Genomic DNA, 25,430 nt, shown 5'->3' with positions numbered 1-25,430 from the left:
CACTGAAGTTAGTTTTTTAGAAAAGAAGTTTAATAACATTTTCAGGACTGATGAACGCTTACTTTTCAGTAAGTGTTGAAAATTAGTTCCCATAATACAATTAGAGTGATACAAAAATTAAAAAAAAGTTAAGCCTCTTGCGGGGTTGATCTCTGTCAGTTGATCCTATATGCTTTGAAACCAATGGAAAAACTCCTATTATTTATAGTAGGTTATAATCTTTATCAAGCTGTATTTGTTTAGGGCAGTATTCATATAATCAGTGTTTGGCACACACGTGAAAAATAACAATACCAATTTTTCACATGAAATAAAAATGAGATATGATAAGTTTATGTCTGCATATTTACTATAGCTATCTATTGTGTCATTTGGTAATTTTTTTTTTAATTGCCTCAGTCCCTAGTGCTGGAACACGTTAGTTGACCTGAGAGATTAATATCTGTGGCTCCCAACGTTTTTAAGTGAACTTTCTTGCCATTACCAACTTCTTACTTTTTGCCTCTCTTGCCATTTGGACTGGTTCTTTCCTCGCACCCGAGAATCCCTACCTTTGCCCTTCACCTCCCCTCCTCTCTGAGCTACATTGCCACATCTTTTTCCCCTCACCTTTTGGACCCGTGATGGTGCTTTACTTTGGATCAGCAGCACTTCCTATCCTTCTGCCTTCCAGACACTGCAATACTGCTTTTCCTCCCTTGCCCAGACCACAATACTGCCTCTACCACCCTGACGGGGCAGATCGTATTTCATTTTCAAAAGGAGATGTTTCATTCTGATGAAGTGCTTTCTAGAGGATGGTAAATAATCTAAAGATACTTAAAAACTAGTATTACACAAGAAGTTTGAGCAGAATAGTTTGATGCAGAATATCAGAAACACCCAGCACAAGTCAGCGTGTAAGGTATTTAAATTCTTGGAAAAATTTACTGATGTACAGATGGTTCCATGAGCTCTCATTCATGTATTTGGAAGAAAGACTTGGATTTTATGGACCACCTATTCAAATCCATTTGAAATCTTCACTGACCATTTTGCATGCACAATCACTAGTGCTTGGCAGAAAACATCACCACATATTTATTATGAGGAATATTCGTAAGCAATCTACGTTAAAAAATCAGGGTGCTTTTGGAATGATTCATATAAAAATACTTTTTCCAAGCATAGGCAATAAAAACTCTAGGATAGCCACCTGCTCCTCAGCTGTAAATGCAGAGGTGAAGAAAGCCTAGGCAGTAGTCTGAATGCTAGTCTTAGTGAAACAAGTAGTTAGCAGAAAAGTCTGGGTAAATTCATGTGTGACACAGCTCTTTTTAGGACTTAGTCCTGTAATGTAGTGTATTCTGCATGCTGTTTCTGCTGACATTTATTCCCAATGTAATGAAATTGCGCTATTTCTGACTCTTGTAGGACTTAGATTTTGGGATTTGAACATTTATGATATATTTCCAGTGCAGATGAATCCTTGAAGCAAAATCCAGAACCTAGCATGTACTGTGTCCAATTCCCATCCTTTTCAGTTTTGGGGAATCCTTGCTCACACAATGCAGTTGGAGATGCAGGTTAGAGGAAGAGGTGCTTCCTGAGGTAACTGGTTTCATGTAGGGCTTGGCAGATAATAAGCACCACTTCAAATTAATTTGGAATTATATCATAGAGTGAGCTGATAGAGCTCCAAATGAGTTATACCTCTAGCTAGTCAGCTGTCACAAACAGATGTAGCTGTTTACCCAGAAGAAAGGAGTTTGTGCGAAAGACTACAAAGACAAATATGGAGGCACAGGTTCTGGAAGGGTTTCAAAGAAGCAAAGGTAAGGTATATGACGATGCTGTTTGCAACTTTCCACGTTTTCTTGCTTACGGATAGATGACATGTAATGTTGGTAGTGTCTTAGGCTTGAAGGCTGAACTCGCTCAGGTAAAGCTTCCAAAAATTTTGCTGAGAGGGAAGGAAGTCGTCAGGACTTGGCTCTGTCCAAATTGATTTGGTCTTTATAGGCCACTTACTGCAGGAGCTCTTCAGAAGGCATCCATAACTACATAGACTTATGTTTTGGGAGTGTCAAGAGATAAGATCATTTTGGCAGAAACTTCCACAAGTGCTCAGAGATACAATCAGACAAAAACTTCATTCAGGCTGTGATGTATGCATTTTAACAGATGTGTCCAAACTCAAAGGAATCCCATGGGAACAGTGCGACTGAATCTCTTTGTCTCTACTGATAGTTGAAAGAGTTATTCTTAGACATTGGATGGTCCATCTGTGAAGGAATTTGTTCCAGACAAGGGAAAAGCAACATCTTAGCAAAGAGTTTCATAGGACTGAGAAGCAGGTTGGACAATCATTGGAAAAATCTGCTGAAGTGATCTTTATGATTTTTAGAGAATACAGAATCCTTAAAAGAGGTCTGAGATTCTGATAGGGAGTGAAAGTCAAGAAGGAAAGTGAGGCATGGACAATTTAAAAAAAAAAACAATCATTGGCAAGAGGTTGAGAAGAGGGAGGACTTTTTAAAATTATTTTTTCTTGAGGGGACAGGGGGCTCATACGTATTAAATAGAATGCATTTTATAAACACTTCTGGTGATGGACCAGTTCTGAACCCTTTGTCCATACATGCTCAAGTGATGTGGCTGACTTGGTCTGAATCCAACATTTTTTAACTTTCACAGGATGAGAACTTTGAGCCAGTCCTTTTTTTTTTCTCCTCCTAAAGTCTAATTTTCCTAGCATGGTAGCCTTCCAGTATAATGAGGAAAGGCAGAGAGGGAATTCTGTACCTTGCAATTTTCTAAACTCCACAGAGCATTAAGAGTGAGGATGGAAACTCTGGCTTTTCATTTTCTTGAGCAGCTAGGGGGGTCCTATATCCGCTTTTTATGAATTAACAGGTTTGCTTTGCCTGGGGCTAGTGTAGAGGCTGGATGAATCTGAAGGCAGTTTGGCCTCATCTTTGTTTTTTACGTTTTTTATATTCTCTTTGTGGTTCTGTGGCAGGAAGAAAACCTATGGCCTTATGGCCTTCCCTTTTAACCTCTGGAAATGTGTGGCTATGATTATTTCTCAAAGGAGAAGTACTGATGCTACTAGCTTCCTTGGTTTCAGAGTCAGACAGTGTGTTAATAGTAATTTCATCTGTATTTTGCTAATCTATGTGTGGCATGTGTTAGCTAATGCTGAAAAATTTTAGGTTGTTTTTGGTGACCTAAGAAATGATGTATGTTTAGATATCTATTTTAGTCCATATACTTATAAAGATACAGGCCTTCTCTGTAGCAAGCTGATTTGAAAACAAGGACATCCATAGTTCTCAAATACTGACATCAAGAGACTTAGTTTCTGTTTGTCTTGCAGGATATTTGAAATTCTGTATAGTGAATACTTCTCTTTTTAACATCCATGGATGGTTTCTATAACCTTTTGGTTTATATTTCTAAGATTATCGAAGAAATATCAGCCAGGAATGATTTGTGGTTTCATAGAAGCAGATATGTGGGTTGAATTGTACAGAGCCATGTGGCATACAGAAGTAAGTGCAAGTACAGGTATGTAAAACTATAAGCTGAGCTCACTCTGCCTCTGCTGAAAAAGCCATCACAATACACCAAAGGATTGGTGATGCAGAATATTGTACTACTGATTAGAACTGGTCTTTGTATTCCTAATCAGTACACTAAGTGAGTTTTGTCAGGTTGGTCTCTCGGGCTTTTCTTCTCATGAGAAATGACTAATAGCATATGGTACTTCAGTTACGAAGTCAATGAGTATGTTTTCGAAAGCAACTGTGACTTTGGAGCCTAAGTTTCACTAATGTATAAGTCACTTATGCTTATAAATCACATAGACACTTTTGAAAATCTTGTCTAATTATCGTAAATGTTGATTCCCTTATTTGATGACCATAATATTGGCGTGATGCTGGGTTGTCAATCCTTGTGGTGTTTAGTGGTTTTCTTACTGTTCTCGCTCTTGGAGTTAAGTGATAACATTCATAATTTCAGATTCAATTTAAAACAGTCATTCAAGTTTCTGGCTTTCATGATTTCAGGGTAAAACTTGAAGATGTCCCCACTGCATCTATTCCTTCTGTGTACCAGGAAAGAGGATAAAAGTCTATTACTCTAAAATTTCATAGGTTTAAGCCATTCTTAAAATTTTGAGGTGATTGGGTTGATACTGTTACGGTATTTCTGCTTGTAAATCATACTACAGCCACCAAGACATATTTTTAACTGTCCAATAAGACATCTGCAGTGTGTTTCTGAATTTATCTGTTCGTATTTTCTGAATCCCCCCACAGATTTTTATTACCATACTTGAAGTTGTGAGTCCTCCTGTAAGTGCTTTATATATGGCTTTAGTGTCTCAACTATTTCACTCATAGTTCCTTGATGAGTACTATGCAACTCTAAGTATTTATTATTGTTTAATTTATTAGGATGTCCTATTACTTTTTTTTTATTTAAATAATGCTCTCCAGGACAGTGTTTTCCTCTTCCCCCTCTTGAGGTAGCTTACCTTTTCCCATCATCCTCCATCTGAAAATTAAAGCAAAAATATCAATTCCACTGCACAATTTCTATAACCTCTTTGATTACTTTACTGCTTTCATACATCAGTGGTCTGGCTAACCCACCAAGTCTGCTACTTGTCTATTTAATCTATTCATCTATATAATCTGAGGCACTTCTTAGGTACCAGTCATTGCCCTGTAAGCTTCCTCTTTCTGATGTATTTAAAAGGTATTTTATTACAGTGTTTGTCTTTATACTTTTAGCTGTTTTTCTTTAAATTTCCTCTTTGCTCTGCCTAATCTTTGTTTTACATCTAGCCTGCTACAGCTTATGTTCTGTTCTATTAGTGTCACTTGGGCATGATTTCCATGTTTGGAAGGATACACTTTCAGCTTTAATGAACTCTTTTACCTTGTTATTTAACCATTGTAGTGTTTTTCTACTTTCTTTTTGGTTTTGTTGTCCTTGGATATGCATGTTGATTCTGATAAAGTATTATTCAGGCCACCTCCCTGCTGATCCTATGGATTTTAATTCCTTATCTTTTCCTTTCAGGCTCTTTCTGACTAACTTCCTCTTTTTCTTTTTTTTTTTCTTTTAATGATCCTCCATCCTGAAGTTGCATGTGCCAGAACTACCTTTTCATATGATCTGCTTGAAGGGTGTCAAACTTTATCATGTGCTGTTCATTGTTATTTCATGTCTTAACCATGCACACTACTGCTGCCATCTCCTCAGTCCTACTTGGGTACAAAGACTAAACTAAACGTACCATTTCCCTAATAAGGTCTACAGTGGGACACTTCATGTAGCAGAGTCAAACAGAAAAGATTTTTGAACATTTGAGAGGTGAGTCTTCACTGAAGGAAGCAAAAGCAGCTGCATCCACACGTCCTTTTTTCCTGCTATGATTTGTTAAAGCCCTGCATAACTCAGTGCTCACTTCTCTTGGTTAGTTCTTTGCATGCTATAAGGAGACACCTCCCACACTTTGTGAAGCATTGGCTGGCACATTGCTGGCCCAGTTTGTTGCAGCTACGCTTAGAGTTACTGATGTAAAAATAGACTTGGTCACTTTATGTTCTCTTTCAGCACTGATCTGTCTAGCATTGGAGGTTTTTGCTCTTTTCATCTGAGCTTCCGTGGTCACTTTCTCTTCGTTTTTCTTGCTTATCCATGGTAAAGTAGCCATATAATCTGTGTGCTGTGATCCCACTCAATAACTTTAGAACAAGGTAGGGCCAGAGCAGTATTTGAAGGAGAGAAAAATAAAACAATTCTTTTGTTGTTCTTGTTTGCACAGAGAGTTCTTTCATTCAAAACAGTTTTGAAGTGAAGTCTTAACGTGGTGCTGGGAGAGAACCTAAAACATGAAACCAGATACTGATTTATACAGCCTGCTAATGTTTATAAAGCATGCAATGGGATGTGAGAAAAAAGATCATTGTATTTCCACAAGAAATATGATGTTTGATCTACTCTGTAGGTGAAAATCAGTTGTAAGCCACCACAGTGCCACTAAACCTCTCCAATTTAGTCAGGGTATTTGTCCTTGCAGCCTGGTTTATAACAATGGAGCACAACTGCATGTTCTTGCTAGTGCTGTGTATTTGGGTTCCACAGTGCTCCAAATATTATTATTGCAAGGGAAAATGCCATTGTGCCACCATTTTATTTATGTTCCTATGCCTGTTTTCATTGTCTCACAGAATCATTTACAAAGCTAAAATGACGTGAGATCTAGTCTTATCATGTATCCACCACTCAGGAGCTGCAGGACAAAGAGAAGTCAGGATCTCTAGTTAATCTGTCAGCACAAATAGCTCCTTGAGGAATTAACAGCGCCTAGGAAAAATGGATAAACAAATACTAGAACCCCTACTCATCCCAGCTTTGTTGTGTTAAATACCCAAAGGATCTCTGCCCAGCTGGGATGCACAGTATATACTCTGTATCAATCTGTGACCGGCACTCTGTATCAATCTGTGACCGGTGGTGAAATGCTTCTTCTTGAAAGCCCACAAGAGAGAAGTAGTATAAATTAAGAGTAATCTCACAACAGCTATTTTTGAGTTCTTAACCAGTGAAAATGTAAGTGTAGCAATATTGTGCATCTATTAAAAATCTTGAAAGACTCTTTATAAGTAGATGATAGGAGTGATAACGTGTAATTTATTGATGTTACACAGACAGAGAAAAAACCACAAAGTAGCAATTTTTGTGTGAAAAGGGGTATGATAGAGGAAATAAAAACAGAGCAAGGGACTTCTCCCCACAGCTTCATGCCTTTGTGTGCAACCATGTCAACTTTAATAGAAATAGCTTGTGCTTTGATGCTATGTAGTGTTTCAATACAGGGCATAGCCCACCCTGTATTCAGAAGTAAAACATCCAGATGCTATCTCTGATGTTTTTGGCTGAGTAAAAGGCAGAATGTGCCTGAGGGTAAATCCAAGAAAAAGCTGTTATGCAGTGTATTAGTATCACCTGTTAGCATCTGTATCTATGTGTATACATGTAATTCCTGGGCCTTTTTCATGGGGGAAAAAAAGTATTAGGGCTGACAACGTACGTTTAATGATACAGATCGGTCTGATAATATTAAGCCACCCAAGAATGCTGTACTCTTATTTATTGCCTTTATTTATTAATATTAAAGCATTTTGCCATATACTTTTCTTCCTACAAAAACTAAGCAGGTGATTTTGGAAATCTCTGCTTCTTCCCAGAGATTTCAGAGGTCTAACTGAGGACAGAAGTTTTCCTTGGGACTGTCAATATCCATGACATGAGCATGTTCTGTTTCCCACTGATATTTAAATCTGAATTATAAGCAGGCCGGAGCACTCTCCCCCTAAACTCAAGATAAAGAGGCCACAGTCTCACACAGTATGAATATCTGTCTCACGATATTTCTAAGTTGAAATACTCACCAAAGCAAACAGTTGTAGTAGTTAACAATTAGCCTTTCACTAATAGATAAAAAAGATAAATGGAAAAAATAACCAAATGAAATCTATCATTTCCATGTGATAGCTTCTCTCTAACTGGAGCTGAGACACGGCTACTGAAAGAGAGAAAAGAATCCTCTTCCCAGTCCTGGGGACTGGCATTTACAACTTGGTGTCTATTCCTTGTTTCTCCCATCAACCTCTATTTCTCCAACTACAACAAAGTCTTTCACATTTAAAAGTGTTTCTCAGGAAACGTGTAGAGTATAACAGTGCTCTTTGGTAGACTGCAGCTCTCCCACCAAAGCCAACCATTTCTGACTGCACCCTTTTCCTAACAGACTGCTACAAACACTCCCTGTAGTGGATTCTAGCTTGAATAGAAACCTTCTAAACAGGTAATCTTAAGAGGTTTTAATCTATATTTTCCTTTTACCCAAAGCCCACAGGCTTTCAGGCTTACTGTATTTAACCACACTCAAACTGATAAGCTTTCCTCCTTGTCTTTCTGCCTGGGGAAAAAAACTAACAATATAGGGCAAATCTGAAAGAGTTCACGGAATAGCAATTGTCTCTTTTGGAGACACTTTTTAATGTATTTGAACCTTTTATCCTTCTAATTCATTCCTCCTCCACACTCAGCTCCCAACCCCAGCCATTTCTCCTCCCTAAATCATGCTTCTGAGAGAGGACATAAATTCATGCAATCCACCCCAGTGAGATGACCAAAGGGAATCTCTGTTCACTTTCCTTACAGGTCTTCAGTCCCAAATACACTACAAGGCTCTTAACAAAAGCCCCTTATAACAGATGGAAGAGCTCTTAATGACTACAGTAAGCTTTTGATCAGGACCATGGGAGCAGCAAAATAAACCATGGTAGTCTACATCTTTCTAAAAGTTTATTTGTTCTTTTTCCCAATAAGTGTCCCTCTCTTCTTTCTTTAAATGGAAAGTATTCACACAGTAACTTCATGGGCATTGTGGGCCCATCTTACCTCTTACCTGTTCTTTGGCAGGTTTACTACAAACCCCCTAGTGCAGCTTGCCCTCTAAGTAATGGCACCTGGCACTGGGAATTAAAACTAGCAAAAGAAGCACCTAGATTTTTAAAGAGCCAAACTGCCTTAAAATTACAGCCAGTTAAAACAGTTGGTCTTGCAGGGGCTTCGCATAATCATGCCTGAACTCTTTGGAAACAAGCGAACACAGTCGAAACACTTTTCATTTGGAAGCTTAAAATGTTCCATAATGAAGGGAGGGATGAGCAGCACCTGGTTTCTCTTCCTAGGAAATGGTGCCATCATGTGGCCACTTGGTTTTGTCTGTTTCCAATTGCAAGAGGGCTGTTGTACAAACAGTTTTCTCCCTTTATGTTTATTAATGCTGTTTGGTGATCCCATCTTTTGCTAATGTAAATTGGTTACAGCTGTCCAGGGCACAGGAATTAACGTCCTTGTAAAGCCCAGTAAAATCCTTGTTAGTGCAGTTGTGATAGCAGCTTTGGTGGTTCTTCTGCTAGTTTAGTTGCTTGGAGGTGCTTAGATACCTACAGGAAAAACTTCTTCCATCAATATAGTCTGTGTCCACACTAGGGAGATATATAGGCATGGCTATAGCAACCGAGGGTCTGAGAGAGGAGCAGAGAATTCAGAGAAACAGGCTATGTGTGTATATGTGCCTGTATTTATAGTGCAGGTGTATTGGTCTGAACCCCAAATATGTACTTGGGAATAAAAGTGGCTTTTGAGAGTGTGCCCTCTTTTTCTGAAGTATCTTTGAAGTTCCTAAAATAGCAAGAATACAAACTGGAAAGAGAACATGAAAGGTAAATGCCCTGTCCGGAAATGGAGTACTTCTCTAGCTTAAAAATAGCTGAACATGCTATAACACTTTGTCACCAAAATACTATGAATTGGAACTAGTTGTTACCTGGTATATCACAGTTATAAGTAGGATAAGGAGTACCATAAGGAATCAAGGCACCGAAGTAGTGCAGGAGGAAAACTTAATTTTTGTAAGCCAGGAGAAAAAAATCTGAAGAAACCTATGGAGTTATTTCTTGGTATTTCTATAGTGCTTTTTATCCAAGGAATGCTGAACAATTTGTAAAGATTAATCAAGTCAGGCATTTCTTCTGCAGAATTGGGTGAATGAGGCTCTCCATGTTCTACATATGAAGCAAACTGAAGCACACATGTTGCCACTCTGCAAATTTGAGAGTAAACAGAATTAGTGCTGATGGACTGCAGTCTTTCAGGCGAAGCATAGGAAAATGATTCATTGGCTGCTCCACAAGCATATAGGTTGAAATGTAGGGTTTTATCCTTAGCTTTGGGATTTTATGTGCACTGGATGTAGGAGCAATTTTATGTACAGCACACCTACAGTTCAGTCTTCGATTATGTGTAAAATGGATATCTTGTCATTAGATAGATGCTAAAAAAGGGCAGGACAATTTACTGAATAAATTGTCCGTAGGAAATTTGCTCAGCATTCCTTAGTCTTCAGGAAGAGCCTGTCTTCTGAACAAAGTTTAAACAAACTCATTAGCCGTCTACCTGATATGTTTGCTCCTTGGAGAATAAGGTTGTGTTTGTGTGTGCATGCATTTCTGCCTTTCAAATAAATGTAGTTATTAGACTATGAAATCTAGAGAAGTTTGACAGCTTTGAACATGCAGTGATACTTTCTTCCATAGAGTATATTGCTGACACATTAATAGATGTGGTGCTGGTAAAAATACAGTACTTCCTGTTAAATGTAGACTGCTACATATTTTGATTCTAACAACAATCTGGTAGGGTTAGGGCAATTCATGTAGTGTCATCTGGTGTTTGTTTTGGATAGATATTATAGAAGGAGATACTGATTTTCAAGATGTTCAAGCAGATGATTGGGTGAAAACTCCAGCAAACCTTTAAAGCAACAGAAAGCAAGGGCTGCTCCTGGTCAGATCTCCTGCTGAGGATACAAATGTTCTTCTGTGTTCCTGAAACTCCATACAAGCTTTTCCTCTTGAAGTCCCCATTTAAAAATGAGGCCAAATATTCAGGAAAATCAGTTTGAGCAGGATTGGCTAGACCTGCCTTTCTAGCATCATTGGAATATACTAAGAGTAGGAGAGTTCCTGCTCCCAGAGAGTAGGCACCTGGTGCAGGACTGATTATGTGTATGGAAATAATAGATATGAGTTTTTGCTCTATTAATCCAGTTTTATTTTAGAATAACTAATTTGAAAACAGCAGAAAATAAAACTGGATCAGGAGGGATTAATCAGGCCATTGGAACTGAAGAAAGTACCCACTCATGGTTATGCTGCTAAGTTTTGAACAGGAGACACAGCTACATGGAAATGAGAAAGCTTCTTATGGAAACTGTGGGACCACAAGAGCTTTCATATATTGTGATGGAAATCCTGTGTTTCCACTGAACTGTCATATTTGTACAGCAGTTGAGATTTTCATTCCAAAGTAAGTATTCTTTACTGAGAAATGCCTTTTTTAAGGAAAATCTGTAGAGTTTTATTTTGGTAACAGGGCTTTGTTTGCTTGTTTTATTTATTCTATAAGGTACTTAAAAAGTATCCTATATCTGTCATCTCAGGCAACTGTTTCATTCAGCTCACTCAGCTAGAGTACTTTTTCCACTGAAGGGTGCTGCAGTGTAAATAAAAGAGAGACAAACTGGAGAGAAGTTAGAAGAGGGTAAGAATGAGAAAGAGTTCAGAACATATATGCAATAAGGATGACTGAAAAAAATTTTTTTTTTCTAGAAAACATAAGTCTAAAGAAGAAATGTGAGACATCTTCCAATATATAAGAGGAAAATGGTCAATAATTTTCCATGTCTGTTGGAAGAGAGGATGATTAACTGATTTCAAAGTCAAATGCTAGGAAAACTTTCTTGCTCTAGAGTTAGGAGAGAGAGAGAGAACAGACAATCTGGGGAGGGAGATGAAATCCCCCACGTTGCTGTTTTTCGCAAACATGTTAAACTAATTTCTGAAGAGGTGATCTGAGTAAATTGTTCCCACCAGAAAGAAGAGGAATAGACAAGATGACTGACTGAAAAACCTGGTGCATCTGTTTGGTACAACCAGAAGGCTGTGGTGCTCCAACATATGGTTTGGAGACCAAGAATTAGAGATTTCCAAAACTACTCCACAGCAGACAAAGAGGGTAAGGAGCAGATGATGATGCTGGTCTCCAGTGGTGCTACAGCAGCAGCAGGTTACTTCAGTTTGTGGGGCTCCCAGGACCTGGCAGCTGGGTTACAGATGCACAGAGAAACAGCTTTAGAAGTAGGAAGAGAGCCTACCAACTCCAATTCCCAGATCTTTGTCTTAGCACAGGATATCTTCCCACCTAAGGAGGCATTTGTCATTTTGGTGGTAAAATTGTGAAGACACCATACAATTCTATAGGAGATACAATGCTTGTAACTTATCTACTGTCTCTCAGAATGTGTATTTTTCTCAATGCAAAGCCTAAGAAGTTTGTCAGGAAGACAAACTAAATAGTAATGTCAAACTAGTTCTAGTTAGCATGTCTAAACATCAGTGAGGTGGGTTGCAAAACAATTTGCTGATTGCTTCTGCAGAAAATTCAGATAAAAACTCAATCCATATCAGTTTCCACAACCCCACCAACTCTCAAGGATATAAGATGGTTATTTTTTTTGCTTCTCAAGTGTGAAGGCAAAACAGAGCTTTTGGATACACTCTGTTAGATATTCCTGTGAAAGACCCCAGAGCAGTTTCAAAAAAGAGCTTGGATTCCAGTGCCTTAGGCAATTTGGTTCAGGTGAAGGCTATGCGCTGAGCTGCTGAAGTACAATAGCTGTGATGGTTGCCTAGTCACTGTGTTTCTAGCAATAGTGCGATGAGCTTTGAGGTACCATAATTTTAAAGGACACTAGAGAAGATCAAATTCTGTGATATCTCTCAGTTGTAAGCATTAAAGCAGCAAGCATTTGCTTTGCAGAAAGGGACATCTAGTGGCTATACAAAAAAAAATTACTAAATATATTTTAAAATGTAGAACCTGAACATATGTGCATGTGGTCTGCAGTCTTTAGTATTTGATACATCTTTGTAGCTCTGCTATATCACATGTTTGCTGGGATCATTTTCTATGTTTCTGGCAAACAAAAAAATCACCTTTGCAGGCCATACCTTTCCAGTTTTGTATAGGTCCATGTATGGTAGTTTTGGGAAATAGAAGGCCACCTTTAATGCTGCTCCACACTTCTGTATCTCACTACAACACTTCCACGTTTTCTGTAGTATGTTCCAGCAGGCTACTGCCTGCTGTTTCCTTCTGCCATTGTCCTCCCCTTTGGTACTGTACATGGAGAGGCTGTCATTGTCATTCTTATGGTAAAATCCTCCTTTTGAATACCCATAGCATAAAAGTCAGCGGGAGTGGTGGATGAGATTCAGGAAAATGCTAAACTAAGCACTCAGTCATGTATTACACAACAAAAGTTTTTCCCTTTCCCATCCATGTTGTGCTCCTTCTTACTAGTCTAGGATGAATTCCATGCGTGTTTCTGTGAATAGCCTGACAGTTTAATCAGTATATTTGCATATGGGGAAACGGAGCTTTTTTCAAACTTGCACAGTAATATGGTTCACCTTTATGCCATGCCAGCTTCAAATTACATCCCAGGAGGATTGCAAATGTGCATAATCTGTGCAGTTGTCTGAGAGTTTTTTCTTTTCTTTCTTCTGCTTTTTTTTTTTTTTTTTGAACTGGCCAAGCGCCTATTCATTGCCCATCTGGGTAAGAATGGTCTTTGCATTTTCACACCCATTCTTTCCTATATGGTTTGTGAATACCCCTCCAATCAGAACTTGCTTCACAGAAAGGGGACAAAACCATTTTACAGGAGTTTCTCAGAATGAATCCATTGGGATCTCTACATCAGGTTTACTGGACAAAAAAAAGGCGGGGAGGGGGACACACTTAACAAAGACTGCTTGAATTCCACAGAAAGGTTCCCGCTGTCTTGAGTTTTATAGAAGGGCAGGCTTGAGAAGAGACCAAGACAGCAGGCTTTTTCTTGAGCCAGTGCCAAGTAGGTGTGGGGGGGGGTAGGTAGCTGAGTCTTGTAAGGAGCTGTTACACTCCCTGGCTTGTCCAAGGCTCTAGTATTCTCTATCAGAATGTGGCATTTACTTTAGACTCAGACCTGTGTTGATAAGCCCATCTTCTATGGAGTGCATTGGCTTGGCACTTTTGGGTGAGAACAATGTACAAGTAAGAGACAGCCACAAAGCTTGGATCTGGACAGGGTTTTCTGCAGAGAGAAAGAGGAGCTGCATGGGACAGTGGATTTTGCTCCAGGCCAATCTCTGGAATTTGTTAAAGAGAATTACTGCTCTTTTATACTCCTGTGTTTTGTGTGTTAGCATCTCTGACAATCTTGCAAAAGATTTGGTTGTCTGTACTTTGGATAGGTATGGCTTTCAGTATTGAAAGTCAAGGAAGGTGACCTAGAGAAAATATCCTCAAAATCTGCATTAGCTTTTTTTTTTTACCATTTGCTGTATGTCTCTTACATCCATCCCTCTTGTTTTGTCCCTAAGAAGTGAAGTTCGGTCATTTTTTGGTTCAAGAAGTGGTAGATGTTCCTATTTCACTTGAAGAAGTAAAGAAATGAGTATTTTTTGAATGGAAAGTTTTGTTTTAGCAAAAGCAACCAAAATTTACTCTTTGCCTTACATGAAGTGACTCTAGTGACTTGCAGTGCAGTTCCTAAACCTCAAGGAGTTTAACATCCTAGATCAGTTCCTATAGAAGAACTATCCATATCACTTTCTCATGAATGCACACAAAAATCTTTTCATTAATCCCAGCTGGCTGTTTGCATCAAGTAAGCTGGTGACTGAATGCATTGTGGCTTTGTAACTCTCTCTTCCCTGCAGGCAGGGCCTGAGAAAGGCTGCTGAAACTTATGGACGAACCTTTTCCTGCCTCTTTTCTGTACATAATGCTTTTCATATCTACAGATAAATAGTAGAATTCACTTTCCCAGGGACGTCAGCTGGTCTCTTGATACATATCAGATCTTTTTAAGATGAATTTGGTTCTAAGGACACACTTCTCAGAGTTCCACTCACGCAATTAGTTTTATCTACCAACGTGCATAGGAATGCAGTAGGATTCTCTGCACCTACTCAAGTCAAAAGTCCTGTCCATAGCATCCTTCTGGTACATGTGGAACATTTCTCCCCCCACCCCCCAAACATATGCAAGGCAGGAGATTTGGTTTATTGAGTTAGATGGTTGCATATCTCTTTCTATGATCAAATAGCTCATTTGATAAAACAGAATGTAAGTTAGAAGCCATTTCCTGTTTCAGGAGCACTTTTTAAAAGACCTGTTTGCATGAAAAGCGATCCTTAGGAGCAAACCAAGTAGTGATCAGCACTTATTGACAGCAGGATTTCTAACATACTGATAGACCATCACTCAGAGGGAAATGCAGAGAAACGGGGAGCTATACAACCAGTTTCCATGGCCTATAGTGGATTTTAAAAAAGGTGTTATCTATTCATCATTAACCTTCCACTTTTCTATTTCCTTACCGGCATAAAACTTTTCCCAAGTTCTCTTCCTTTCAAAACAAGACCTCCCACATTTTATTTAAATTGATTTTGAATTCTCTGTGATCTGACATGTTGTGAAGGGAAGCATCTGCAACACCCTAGAGGCCTCTGAAAAATGACTCTGGGAAAGAGGAGGGGATACCCTCTTCTGTACATTATTTTGGGTGATAATAGCTGTAATGCCTGTGAAGGAAAGGCCTTGTGAGATACATCCCAGTTTCTAGGACAACATTTTTCCAGTCCTATAATCAGTCTCATCAGAGAAAGAAGCTCAGGTTTCCTGGCAAAGTTTATGAACAAGACAGATGTAATTTACAACCTCCATGATACTGTTAGTGGTTTGCCCCTTGTTATTGCTATGTGAGCATCCCCCCCAGTGCTCTGATTTCACGTGGAGGTTAGTACCCTTCTGAAACTGACTGCTTTACATATGTTTGCGTCAGACTTCTTCAGACAGCTTGGCTCCATTAGGATTTCCAGTTCCTAACCTTTATGCTTCCCTTTTATCATCAGCTGCTTCAGAGAATTAAAATAACCACCTGTGTCCAAGGTTGTTTCTCTTGAAGCACCAGAATAGAGGGTGCTCAAGATGACAGGAGTGGATAAATGAGAAGGAACAGGAGGGAGAGGGAGGACTCCACAGTTTCCTGCAAATTGCAGTGAGTATAGCATGCTGCTGCCTAGGTCTGAGATGTAAAGCACCCTTTGCACTGGAGTCAAAGGGTTACTGTCAGGTTAAAAGGCCTGTTTGAAAACCACTTTCAATGCCATTTATTTGCTCTGTATGTTTCTCTTAGAACAGATGGTGACAGTAAGCTGGTGTAACTTTCTCATACTTCTCTACCAAGTTTCACTTTTAGATTCTCACACATTAACAAGTAATTGCAGCAAGAGGAGCTGTAGCTTTGGTAGGAATGTTTCTGACAAAATACCTGTAACACCAGTGGTGACTTTTGCATTACTTTTCTGTGTGTACACTTTGGGAACCAAGGTGATGTATGTACTATAAGTGCTAAGAGATAGAAATTATTAATAATGTTTTTATTTATTTAGCCCTCAGGGGGCAGGAGGTTCTTCACAGTTAAAGATGAAAATGTAGTTTCTACCATCAAAATCTAAATAGGTGGAAAATGAGTAACGAACAAGAAGAGAAACCAAAAAGTATTAAAACCAAAGTAAGCAAGATGGACATAGGGAACACTGGATTGACAAATTGAAAAGTTACTTTTCAGTCACTTGTAAAAGTTATTTTGAAGGACTTGTTGGGTCTATACCCAAATTGGTTAAGTGCTTTTCTAAACTGTTCCTTACTTAGGTTATTCAGCCAAACCAAGACAAAGTTTTCCTTAATGAAAATTTCTGTAATTTTCCAGTTTCTGTCAAGTAAATAACAGCAGGAGAACATTTGTTTTTATATGATGACATTCTGGTGCCAGTCAGAACCTGGGATATGCTAAAAATGAAGGGGATAGCTCATGTTAACTTTTTGCTTTGTTTTCTTATAGAGGACTGTTTGTCACTGTTGGGTAACAAATGTTCTAAACCACAACTCCAGACAAAAATCTCAAATCTTGAATCAGATTTGGATTTTACAAAATCACTGCCAACTTTTTGATACAAGTGACTGAATCATAAAACCCAGGATCCAAATTCCTTAAAATCATGATCTAGATAGAGGCCAGATTTTTATATACACTCTTTGTGCTAACAGCTTGGTGTAAAGAGTCATTAAAGTAAGAATCTGATCTTTCCTGGTTTGGGTCCCCATTCAGACAGCCTAAAATCCAGCTGTAATCCACATGCTCAGTGTTTACAATTGGCTGGCTCTAGACTCACTAAGCCATATAAGCTGATAGGAAATCCTACGCCCAGGAATGTGACTGGAATTTGGGCTAGCTACACCTGTCTTTGTCTCCTTTTGTCCAAAAATTCTGGACATTAACTGCTAATGACTGACAGAAATTTACTTCTATCTTTAACAAAGGTGATGTCTTCTTTTCAGTGCCTTTGTATGTGATTTTTGCAATATTCTCTGTTTTGTTTATCCAGTGGACAGTCACCTTAGCCAGTGTCTTGAACGTGGCTCTGCAGAGGACAAGACCCAATCTGTTGTTCTGCTTTGTCTCCTGCTTTGCTACAGGTAACATCAGTTGCAAGGGGATGACAGAGCGCATTCATAGCATCAACCTTCACAACTTCAGCAATTCTGTGCTCGAGACCCTCAACGAGCAGCGCAACCGTGGCCACTTCTGTGACGTGACGGTCCGAATCCACGGGAGCATGCTACGCGCCCACCGTTGCGTGCTGGCGGCTGGCAGCCCCTTCTTCCAGGACAAGCTGCTGCTGGGCTACAGTGACATTGAGATCCCCTCAGTGGTGTCAGTCCAATCTGTGCAAAAGCTCATTGACTTCATGTACAGCGGGGTGCTGCGGGTCTCGCAGTCAGAGGCCCTCCAAATCCTCACAGCTGCCAGCATCCTGCAGATCAAGACTGTGATTGATGAGTGCACAAGGATTGTCTCGCAAAATGTGGGAGAGGTCTACCCGGTGATTCAGGATTCTGGCCAGGAGACACCCAGGGGAACACCCGAATCAGGCACCTCGGGGCAGAGCACTGACACGGAGTCTGGCTACCTGCAGAGCCACTCGCAGCACAGCGTGGACAGGATCTACTCAGCCCTCTACGCCTGTTCCATGCAAAATGGCAGCGGGGAGCGCTCCTTCTACAGCGGGGCTGTGGTCAGCCACCACGAAACAGCCCTGGGGCTCCCCAGGGACCATCACATGGAAGACCCCAGCTGGATTACCCGGATCCATGAGAGATCACAGCAGATGGAGCGGTACCTTGCAACCACTCCAGAGACCACACACTGCCGCAAGCAACCACGCCCTGTCCGAATTCAAACCCTGGTAGGCAACATCCATATTAAGCAGGAGATGGAGGATGACTATGACTACTATGGCCAACAGAGGGTGCAGATCCTTGAGCGCAATGAGTCTGAGGAATGCACTGAGGACACTGACCAAGCAGAAGGCACTGAGAGTGAGCCCAAAGGGGAGAGTTTTGACTCGGGAGTCAGTTCCTCCATTGGCACTGAGCCCGATTCCATGGAGCAGCAGTTTATGGCTGGCCTGGGCCGAGACGGGCAGCAAGAACCTTCCCAAGCAGATCAAACCGACATCCCTGCTGACGGCACTCAGCCTCAGCAGCAGCAGCAGCATGTAGATGCCAACTCTTCCTCGCCAGAGAGAAGCAATGACGTTGAAATGGACAGCAAAGTGCTCACAGTCAATAACAGCACCGAAAAGGGGGCTTTGCAGCCTTCTGTCAATACAACTGTTGCCCAACCATTGCCAACCACACAGATCTACTTACGCCAGACAGAAACCCTCACCAGCAATCTGAGGATGCCACTGACTCTGACCAGCAACACTCAGGTCATTGGCACAGCTGGCAACACCTACCTGCCTGCCCTTTTCACCACACAGTCTGCTGGCAGTGGCCCTAAGCCTTTTCTCTTCAGCCTGCCCCAGCCCTTAGCTGGCCAACAGACACAGTTTGTCACAGTGTCTCAGCCTGGCCTGTCAACCTTTACTGCCCAGCTGCCAGCCCCACAGCCCCTGGCCCCGTCTGCGGGCCACAGCACAGCAGGTGGGCAGGGCGAAAAAAAGCCTTACGAGTGCACTCTCTGTAACAAGACTTTCACTGCCAAGCAGAACTACGTGAAGCACATGTTTGTACACACAGGTAAGAGTGTGTCCCTTCGGCTTATATGCGAAGCCAGGGAAAGCCCTTTACAAACACGGACCTATATTCTGTATCCCAACCTGCTAGCCCCCAGCACAAACAGTAGGGATAGTGAGGTTATCCTGAGTGTTGGTATCACTGAACACTTCCTAAGCTTATTACATGAAAGTTGAGCCCCAGTGTACATATATAGGTCCCATATAGGGATCTAACTGTGCATGATGCAGAAACAAGCTCTTTCCACTTGGAGTGAAATGTGTTCTGCATCCATACAAGCAGTGGTAAGCATTCAGCAGAAGCAGCATAAGACTCTAATGAAGTCATTAAAAAAAGAATGTGTGTACTGAGGAAGGGCTCCTTGCTCTAAGTTTTAGTTATGGAGGTTTAGGCTCATGTGATGATGGTTGGCATGAGTTTAGGGCAAGCTGACTACTGATGAAGTTGTAGCAGTAGGTCCAAACCTGGGGGTTACATGAACTGTCATGTTTTCTACATATCACATCTTTCTATAGGAAAGAAAATTTTCTATAGGAAAAGTAAATTTGGAGTCTTTTCAGGAAGATTTTCTGTACTTCACTGATGCTGATTACTGTAATCTCCTGTCTCTTGGTAAGTCAGGTGTTTCACTAGCTGTGAGTACAAAAACTTAGGGCTCAGTGAGAGAAAAATTTAAAATAATAAATGTAGAACATCTACAAAAGCACCATTTTTGTTTAAAAATGCAACTGCTTTACTATGTGGTCTTTTAAGACAGTGTAGGAAACTATATTTACTACTGAGTCAAAACTGCCTTTTCTAGCTTTGTCAAGTTATGAGTCTTTAAAGCAAGGATTTATCTTAAATGGAGATGCTGTCCTGGGATCAGAACTAAATTTTGCTTGCCCTGGACCTCAGCTTATTCTGAACTTTAGAAAGAAATTCTAGTTCGGAAAAAGATAGAATAAATATTTATCTCACCAAACAGTGGCTTTGTTAACATCAAATCTTAAAATAAATATTCCATTTGTGATATATGGAGTAGAACCTGGAGAAATTGCCTAAGGTATGGGAGAAATGTAAGTCATGCATGCCTCTCTATTGTATCAAATAGATTTCACTTCCATGTGTGTATATAAACTTTTAACTTCTATTTATGTATAACTATCACTTAAATGACAAATTCCTCCAGAAATATCTAAGACAGACACATACATGTACATATGCGTATATAAAAAGTCCAGTTCTCAGGACTAATACAAAGTATATAATTGCAATAATCAAGGATCCTGAATCCCAAGATTGCTGTTTGTGTAAGTTCTCAATCTTTCTGCTGTGGATGAGTAACTAAAATAATATATAGACAGTATTGTGTCATTCAGAAAAATATCCCTATAAAATTACAGTCAAATATATTTGCCTTCATCCTTGTTCATAAAGCTAGAAAGGCATTTTCACAGATAACTTCACTGAGATTAGGTGCTTCTCCCCCTTCTCTCCCCAGTTGTGCACTACATTTGGAATTTGGAGTCAGATGAAGAATAATATTGAAAGACCTGGCCTAAATTATTCCTAGCTACTAATCATACATTCAACCAAGGCAATTGATAGATGTCTCCAATCATGAATTAATATTTTGTGTGGGTCTGAGAATGCCAAAAATAATGAACTTCTAATGGGAAGGAGACAACTGGATAGATAAATGACTCATGATTTCATTTAGGAACTAATTGGCTCCTAGAATGTCCTGGAAAATAATAGCGCTTTAGCCAACAGAGGACAGGGCTCAGAAAAACCCTCCTGAAAACAGCCTTTAAGTGTACAGCCTCAGCAGAAGCGTATCTGCGACCTTGTCCAGTGCTGGGCAGGGTCATTTGGCAGACCTGTGAAAGGAGACTGCTGTGCCCACTGTCAGGGTGGCTAGTGAAATGGCTTTGCTCAGCCCTGTGAGAAGAAGCCAGGCAAAATGACTCTGGAAAGGATCCAAGGAAAAAGTGGAAGATTTGAGAGATGCAAGTGTTTGAATTAGTCTTGTTGCCTGTAATGGCTCAGAAGAAAAGCTGCAGAAGAGTCTAAAGCTTCAGGTAGGATCCAACAACCTAAAGGCTTCCCAATCTCTGCCTGTTTTTTATGCTTTCAAAAACTTTACTCTAGCTTTTTATGCAAGGAAAGCAGTGCAATGTAGGCACATACCTACCTCCCCTTATTGCCTCACATAGATGCAAACATAATAGAGGTTGATATTTTGCTATGCTTCCTCCAGACTGGCTTTAGAACGCATGCAGTGTCTCTGCACCTTGTAAGCCATTATTGCCTTCTTCATCATTGCCTTCATATCATACTATGATTAATATGCAATAGCTGTCCCATATTGTTGTCTAAAAACAGCCAAGTATGAAATACAGAACCAGGAGGAGGAACGTACACATCTAATTCACTGAGCAATGCTTTCTTTGACTTCAGGATGAAGAATCAGGAGAATAAAGAATCCACAGTGGGAAAAGGCAACACAGTGTTCACTTAGGAAGCAAATAAATTTGCATTCAAAAAAGAAAACCTAAAATGTTGTGAGATTCTTAAGAGAGAAGAATTCCCAGTAAGGTTTTGAAGTTAAGGCTAGAATGCCAGAACCCACTGTATATTTGAAATATGCATAGACAAAAATTAGGGTGCTTTATAGCATAGTCTTAACAGGGTCTAGAGCAGAGATCTTATTACAGACTGTGAGAGATACACCACCTAAGGCAAAAAGGAGCAAGGTAAATATAATCAGTCTCTCATACATTAATCTGGCATGATTAGAGCTAGCACGCTATTATTTTCCACATAACATGCACGTGTCCAGCATATTGGCCTGTCTACACTTACCACACTACTGTTGTTGGCACAGCAGAGAAAGTAAGGACTTGATCTTTTTTTTTTTTTTTTTTTTTGACCAAGTGTCTTTCACCAAGTAGGGACAAATTCATCATTGGTGCAAGGAGGAACAGCCTGTGAATTTCATTCACAGATGTTACCATCATATCTGCAAACTGCGAAATACTCAGAGAGAGCAATGAAGACTCAGAGGAAATAAAAATGTAGGTCCTTCCCATCCAATCTATATTAATTGTCTTCTCTTAAAATTGATATAAGTAGCGTATTGTAATCTCGCTCTACAAAGAGTAAATGATATATTGCCACAGATACGTTATGGTTCCTGAAGACTGACTCTTCAGAGTTTAAAGTAGTCCCAAATAGATTGTAAGAAGAAGCAAGCGGGGTGTCTGTGGAAGTGAAGAATCTCCACTAGATAGGAAATTGCAGAATGACCAAAGGAAAACCATTTTTCAGTCAGTGAAATAGAGAATTATTCTGATTGATTCAGAGCTAGGATACCATCTCTCTCGATGACGAATTGCCACACCTGAAATATACCACAAGTAGTGTAGGAAACAAATTAAAAGAGAGATTTTGATGGGGCATTCAGGGACTTGGCTACATTATCGATATGGCTGCGTATCATGAAAATGTTGCTTCATCCTATGAAATACGAGGCTATGGCATTGTCTCTCAAAAGAAGTCTCAGCATGAGGAACAATTAAGAGAAGTCTGGACAAACCAGTCGTATGTAATGGGCTAAATATTTTCTTCAGTGCATCCTCATAGTCACTGGTTTGTCTGGATGGGGTCAGAGTTCGCTTATACAAGTTGCTGCCATCAGTTTTACAATGGCCGTGGGTGGGGAAGGCAATGTGGTAGATATCTCTGATTTACCTGATTAGGTATTTTATTTAATGGGCAGTCACAGCATTTAAATTTCATGTCCATTATTCTGAAAGTATATCTGTTGGGTTGCCATTTCCATTGTGCTGGATGGCCTAAGACATTTTGTGTATTGAAGCACCCTTTTAATTACTGTTGTCCATGGTTCAGCTACCAGATTTGATCAGAAAAAGGGACAACAAATGTAAACCTTTTATAAGGAGCAGAATTCCTTTGCATTCCTCTAGCATTTCTTTTCTGAGAAATTTAAAGCAATGTGACAAGAGTGCATTAAGGGTCAGCTGTCTGTGAAAGGCAGGTAGATCGCTAGCTTTGTCCATATTTTTATTGCATACAAGTAGAGAGATGGAGGCACTTAAAGGTAACATAACTTGAGTAAGACCTTCTAGAAATGAGGACAAGAAAGGAACGCCAGGCTTCTCCCTCAGCCTGTGGGACAGCAGAGGCTGTGTTGTTGAAGCACAGGGGCGGAAGCCAGGACCTTCTAATTCTAGTCCTGTCTTTGCCACCACTTACCATGTGAACTTGAACAAATCATCTGAGCTTCTTTTTACTGTGTGTAAATAGGGAATACCAACAGCCTCATTTGGAAAGCATTGTGAAACCTCTAGTCACAAAATACTTTTTTGTATTGAAAGCACGGTTATTAATGCAATTATTCTCTCTTAGCCAGAGCATCCCTCCAGAGATCCCAGTCAGTCTTAACCATTAGTTTATTACAAAGAGTCATACAGAGGTGGTTTAATTTTATTATCTTTTTTTTGTCTGTTTTTCTTTCTCTTCCTCTCTCTCTGGTAATGGGCAGGTGAGAAGCCCCACCAATGCAGCATCTGTTGGCGCTCCTTCTCTTTAAAGGATTACCTAATCAAACACATGGTGACACACACTGGCGTGAGGGCATACCAGTGCAGTATCTGCAACAAGCGCTTCACCCAGAAGAGCTCCCTTAATGTGCACATGCGCCTCCACCGCGGGGAGAAATCCTACGAGTGCTATATCTGCAAGAAAAAGTTCTCCCACAAGACCCTGCTGGAGAGGCATGTGGCCCTGCACAGCGCCACCAACGGCACACCTGGAGCCACGGGCACTGGTGCGAGGGCCGTCCCTGCTGGGGTGGTGGCCTGCACAGAGGGGACCACGTATGTCTGCTCTGTCTGTCCAGCTAAGTTTGACCAAATCGAGCATTTCAACGACCACATGAGGATGCATGTGTCAGATGGATAAGTAGAATCTCTCTCTCTCTCTTTGTTATGAACAAAAAATAGAAACAACAAAAAAAGCTATGGCACTAGAATTTAAGAAATGATTTTTGTTTCATTTTTACCTTTATTTTCCTCCTTTTTTTGGGTTCGTTTCATTTTGTTGTTTTTGTACTACATGAAGAACTGTTTTTTGCCTGCTGGTACATTACATTTCTGGAGGCTGGGTGAATAATAATTTTCTCAACCTCCCTTGGATGGTGGCCTTAAGGCCAGGTAGTGCTTCATGAGCTCCACTGGTTGGATCTCTAGCTACTGGCCTCTAAATACAACCCTTCTTTACTACAAAAACAAACAAAAAACACAAAAAAAAACACAAAAAAAAAACAGACAGAAAAAATAAAAACAAAAAACAATTTCTTTTTTTCTCACTTGTGAAGAGCACTACAAAAAAAACAAAACAAAATATATTACAAAATCTACAAGGCCTACTGTCTTTATAAGTACACCGTTCGCAGTGTTTCAATGGACATAATTCACAATTCTGACCGCTTTTGGACTTCACAGTATCCAGTTAGAACTGTGGAATATTTTGCTTCTGGTTGAACAGCAACCAGAGGAAACAAGGCCCTGCTGGTTTCCACCACGTCTGCTTTCTCACACACACCTGCATCCACAACACACACAAAAGGGCTGAGGGGAGTGCAAGGCAGTGTGGCTTGGATAGTGTGGAGTCCCTGCAGGATGAGGAAGGAGAATCAGAGGTTCCTCACCTGGATTCTGCTCCATCCCACGCTCTCTGGCTCACCCTCCCCACTGCTTTTCCCATACCACCACTACCACCTTACAGCAGAAACCAAGAAGAGTCAGACAACGAGCAACGGTGGCTTTTTGTAATTTATTCAGTGTCTTCGCTGAGCCCAGGGCCTCAGCACAATCAAGAGGGACTTTCATAGAAGGCAAAGAGGAACACAGAGGAAAATCAAAGATATCAGAGGTTGCAACCTATGGATCTAGGTACAAGAGAAGGGTTAGTTCCCACAATCTTTGCAAAAAAAAAAGTTGCATCAAGATTTATTCTTGTGAAAGGAGGAGGAATAGAGGGTGGGTGGGGAGGGGAGTAAAAATTAAAAAAAAAGAGTTCTTGGGACTTTTTTAATTCAAAATTTTATAGAGGGGCAAAAGTGACGTTTACCAGATAGAATGCTGATTTTTTTAATATATTTACAACAGTATTTGTGTAAAAAAACAAAAAAAGTGAGATTGTTAAAAGTAATTTTTCTTTGTCTTCTTTTTTGTTTTGCATACACTGCCACTAATATCTTCTCTTTTATTATATATATGAATATATATATAAATATATATTTTATTTTAAATTGAGACTGTTAAGGTTAGCTAACCTGCTTCCAGATAGAGGGGGGAGGAGGGGAGATGATTTTGATTTTTCTTTTAGAAAAGAGGAAGAATGTTTCTTAATTTTCTTTTCTAGTATTATTTTCTCTCTCTCTCTCTCTCTCTCTCCCTCTCCCCCCTCTTTTTTTTCTAATGGAATCAAGAATTACCTGGGTCGATGAGGGGCTCTGTGAAGTCATCTGTGAGATTATCTACTGGAGTTTGTGCATCCTGCAGTATCATTTGAACTGCTACTTTGTTTTTGAG

At 40.1% G+C, this 25,430-nt stretch overlaps 1 protein-coding gene across 5 annotated transcripts in view; it reads left to right on the top strand.

Annotated features, from left to right (window-relative positions):
* ZBTB20 (zinc finger and BTB domain containing 20) overlaps positions 1 to 24,854 on the top strand; it is a 34,477-nt gene extending 9,623 nt beyond the window's left edge. For 2 of the 5 annotated variants that reach the window (XM_026082577.1, XM_026082576.1), the window contains 2 exons: positions 17,224 to 18,831; positions 23,378 to 24,854. In XM_026082577.1, the coding sequence (XP_025938362.1) occupies positions 17,244 to 18,831; positions 23,378 to 23,796 (2,007 nt within the window). In that variant the 5' untranslated portion in view covers positions 17,224 to 17,243 and the 3' untranslated portion in view covers positions 23,797 to 24,854. Of the gene's footprint in view, positions 1 to 11,601; positions 11,650 to 17,223; positions 18,832 to 20,311; positions 20,379 to 21,817; positions 21,888 to 23,377 lie in introns of those variants that run through there. The other 3 variants (XM_026082578.1, XM_026082575.1, XM_026082579.1) reach the window with 3 other exon arrangements.
* The last annotated feature ends 576 nt before the right edge of the window (positions 24,855 to 25,430 follow it).

Source organism: Apteryx rowi, unplaced genomic scaffold, assembly GCF_003343035.1.
Source record: "Apteryx rowi isolate R43461 unplaced genomic scaffold, aptRow1 scaffold_581, whole genome shotgun sequence".
In the NCBI taxonomy this organism is placed as follows: Eukaryota; Metazoa; Chordata; class Aves; order Apterygiformes; family Apterygidae; genus Apteryx; species Apteryx rowi.
The sequence above is the reverse complement of the archived record's forward strand: the minus strand, read 5'-3'. Positions and strand labels throughout refer to the sequence as shown.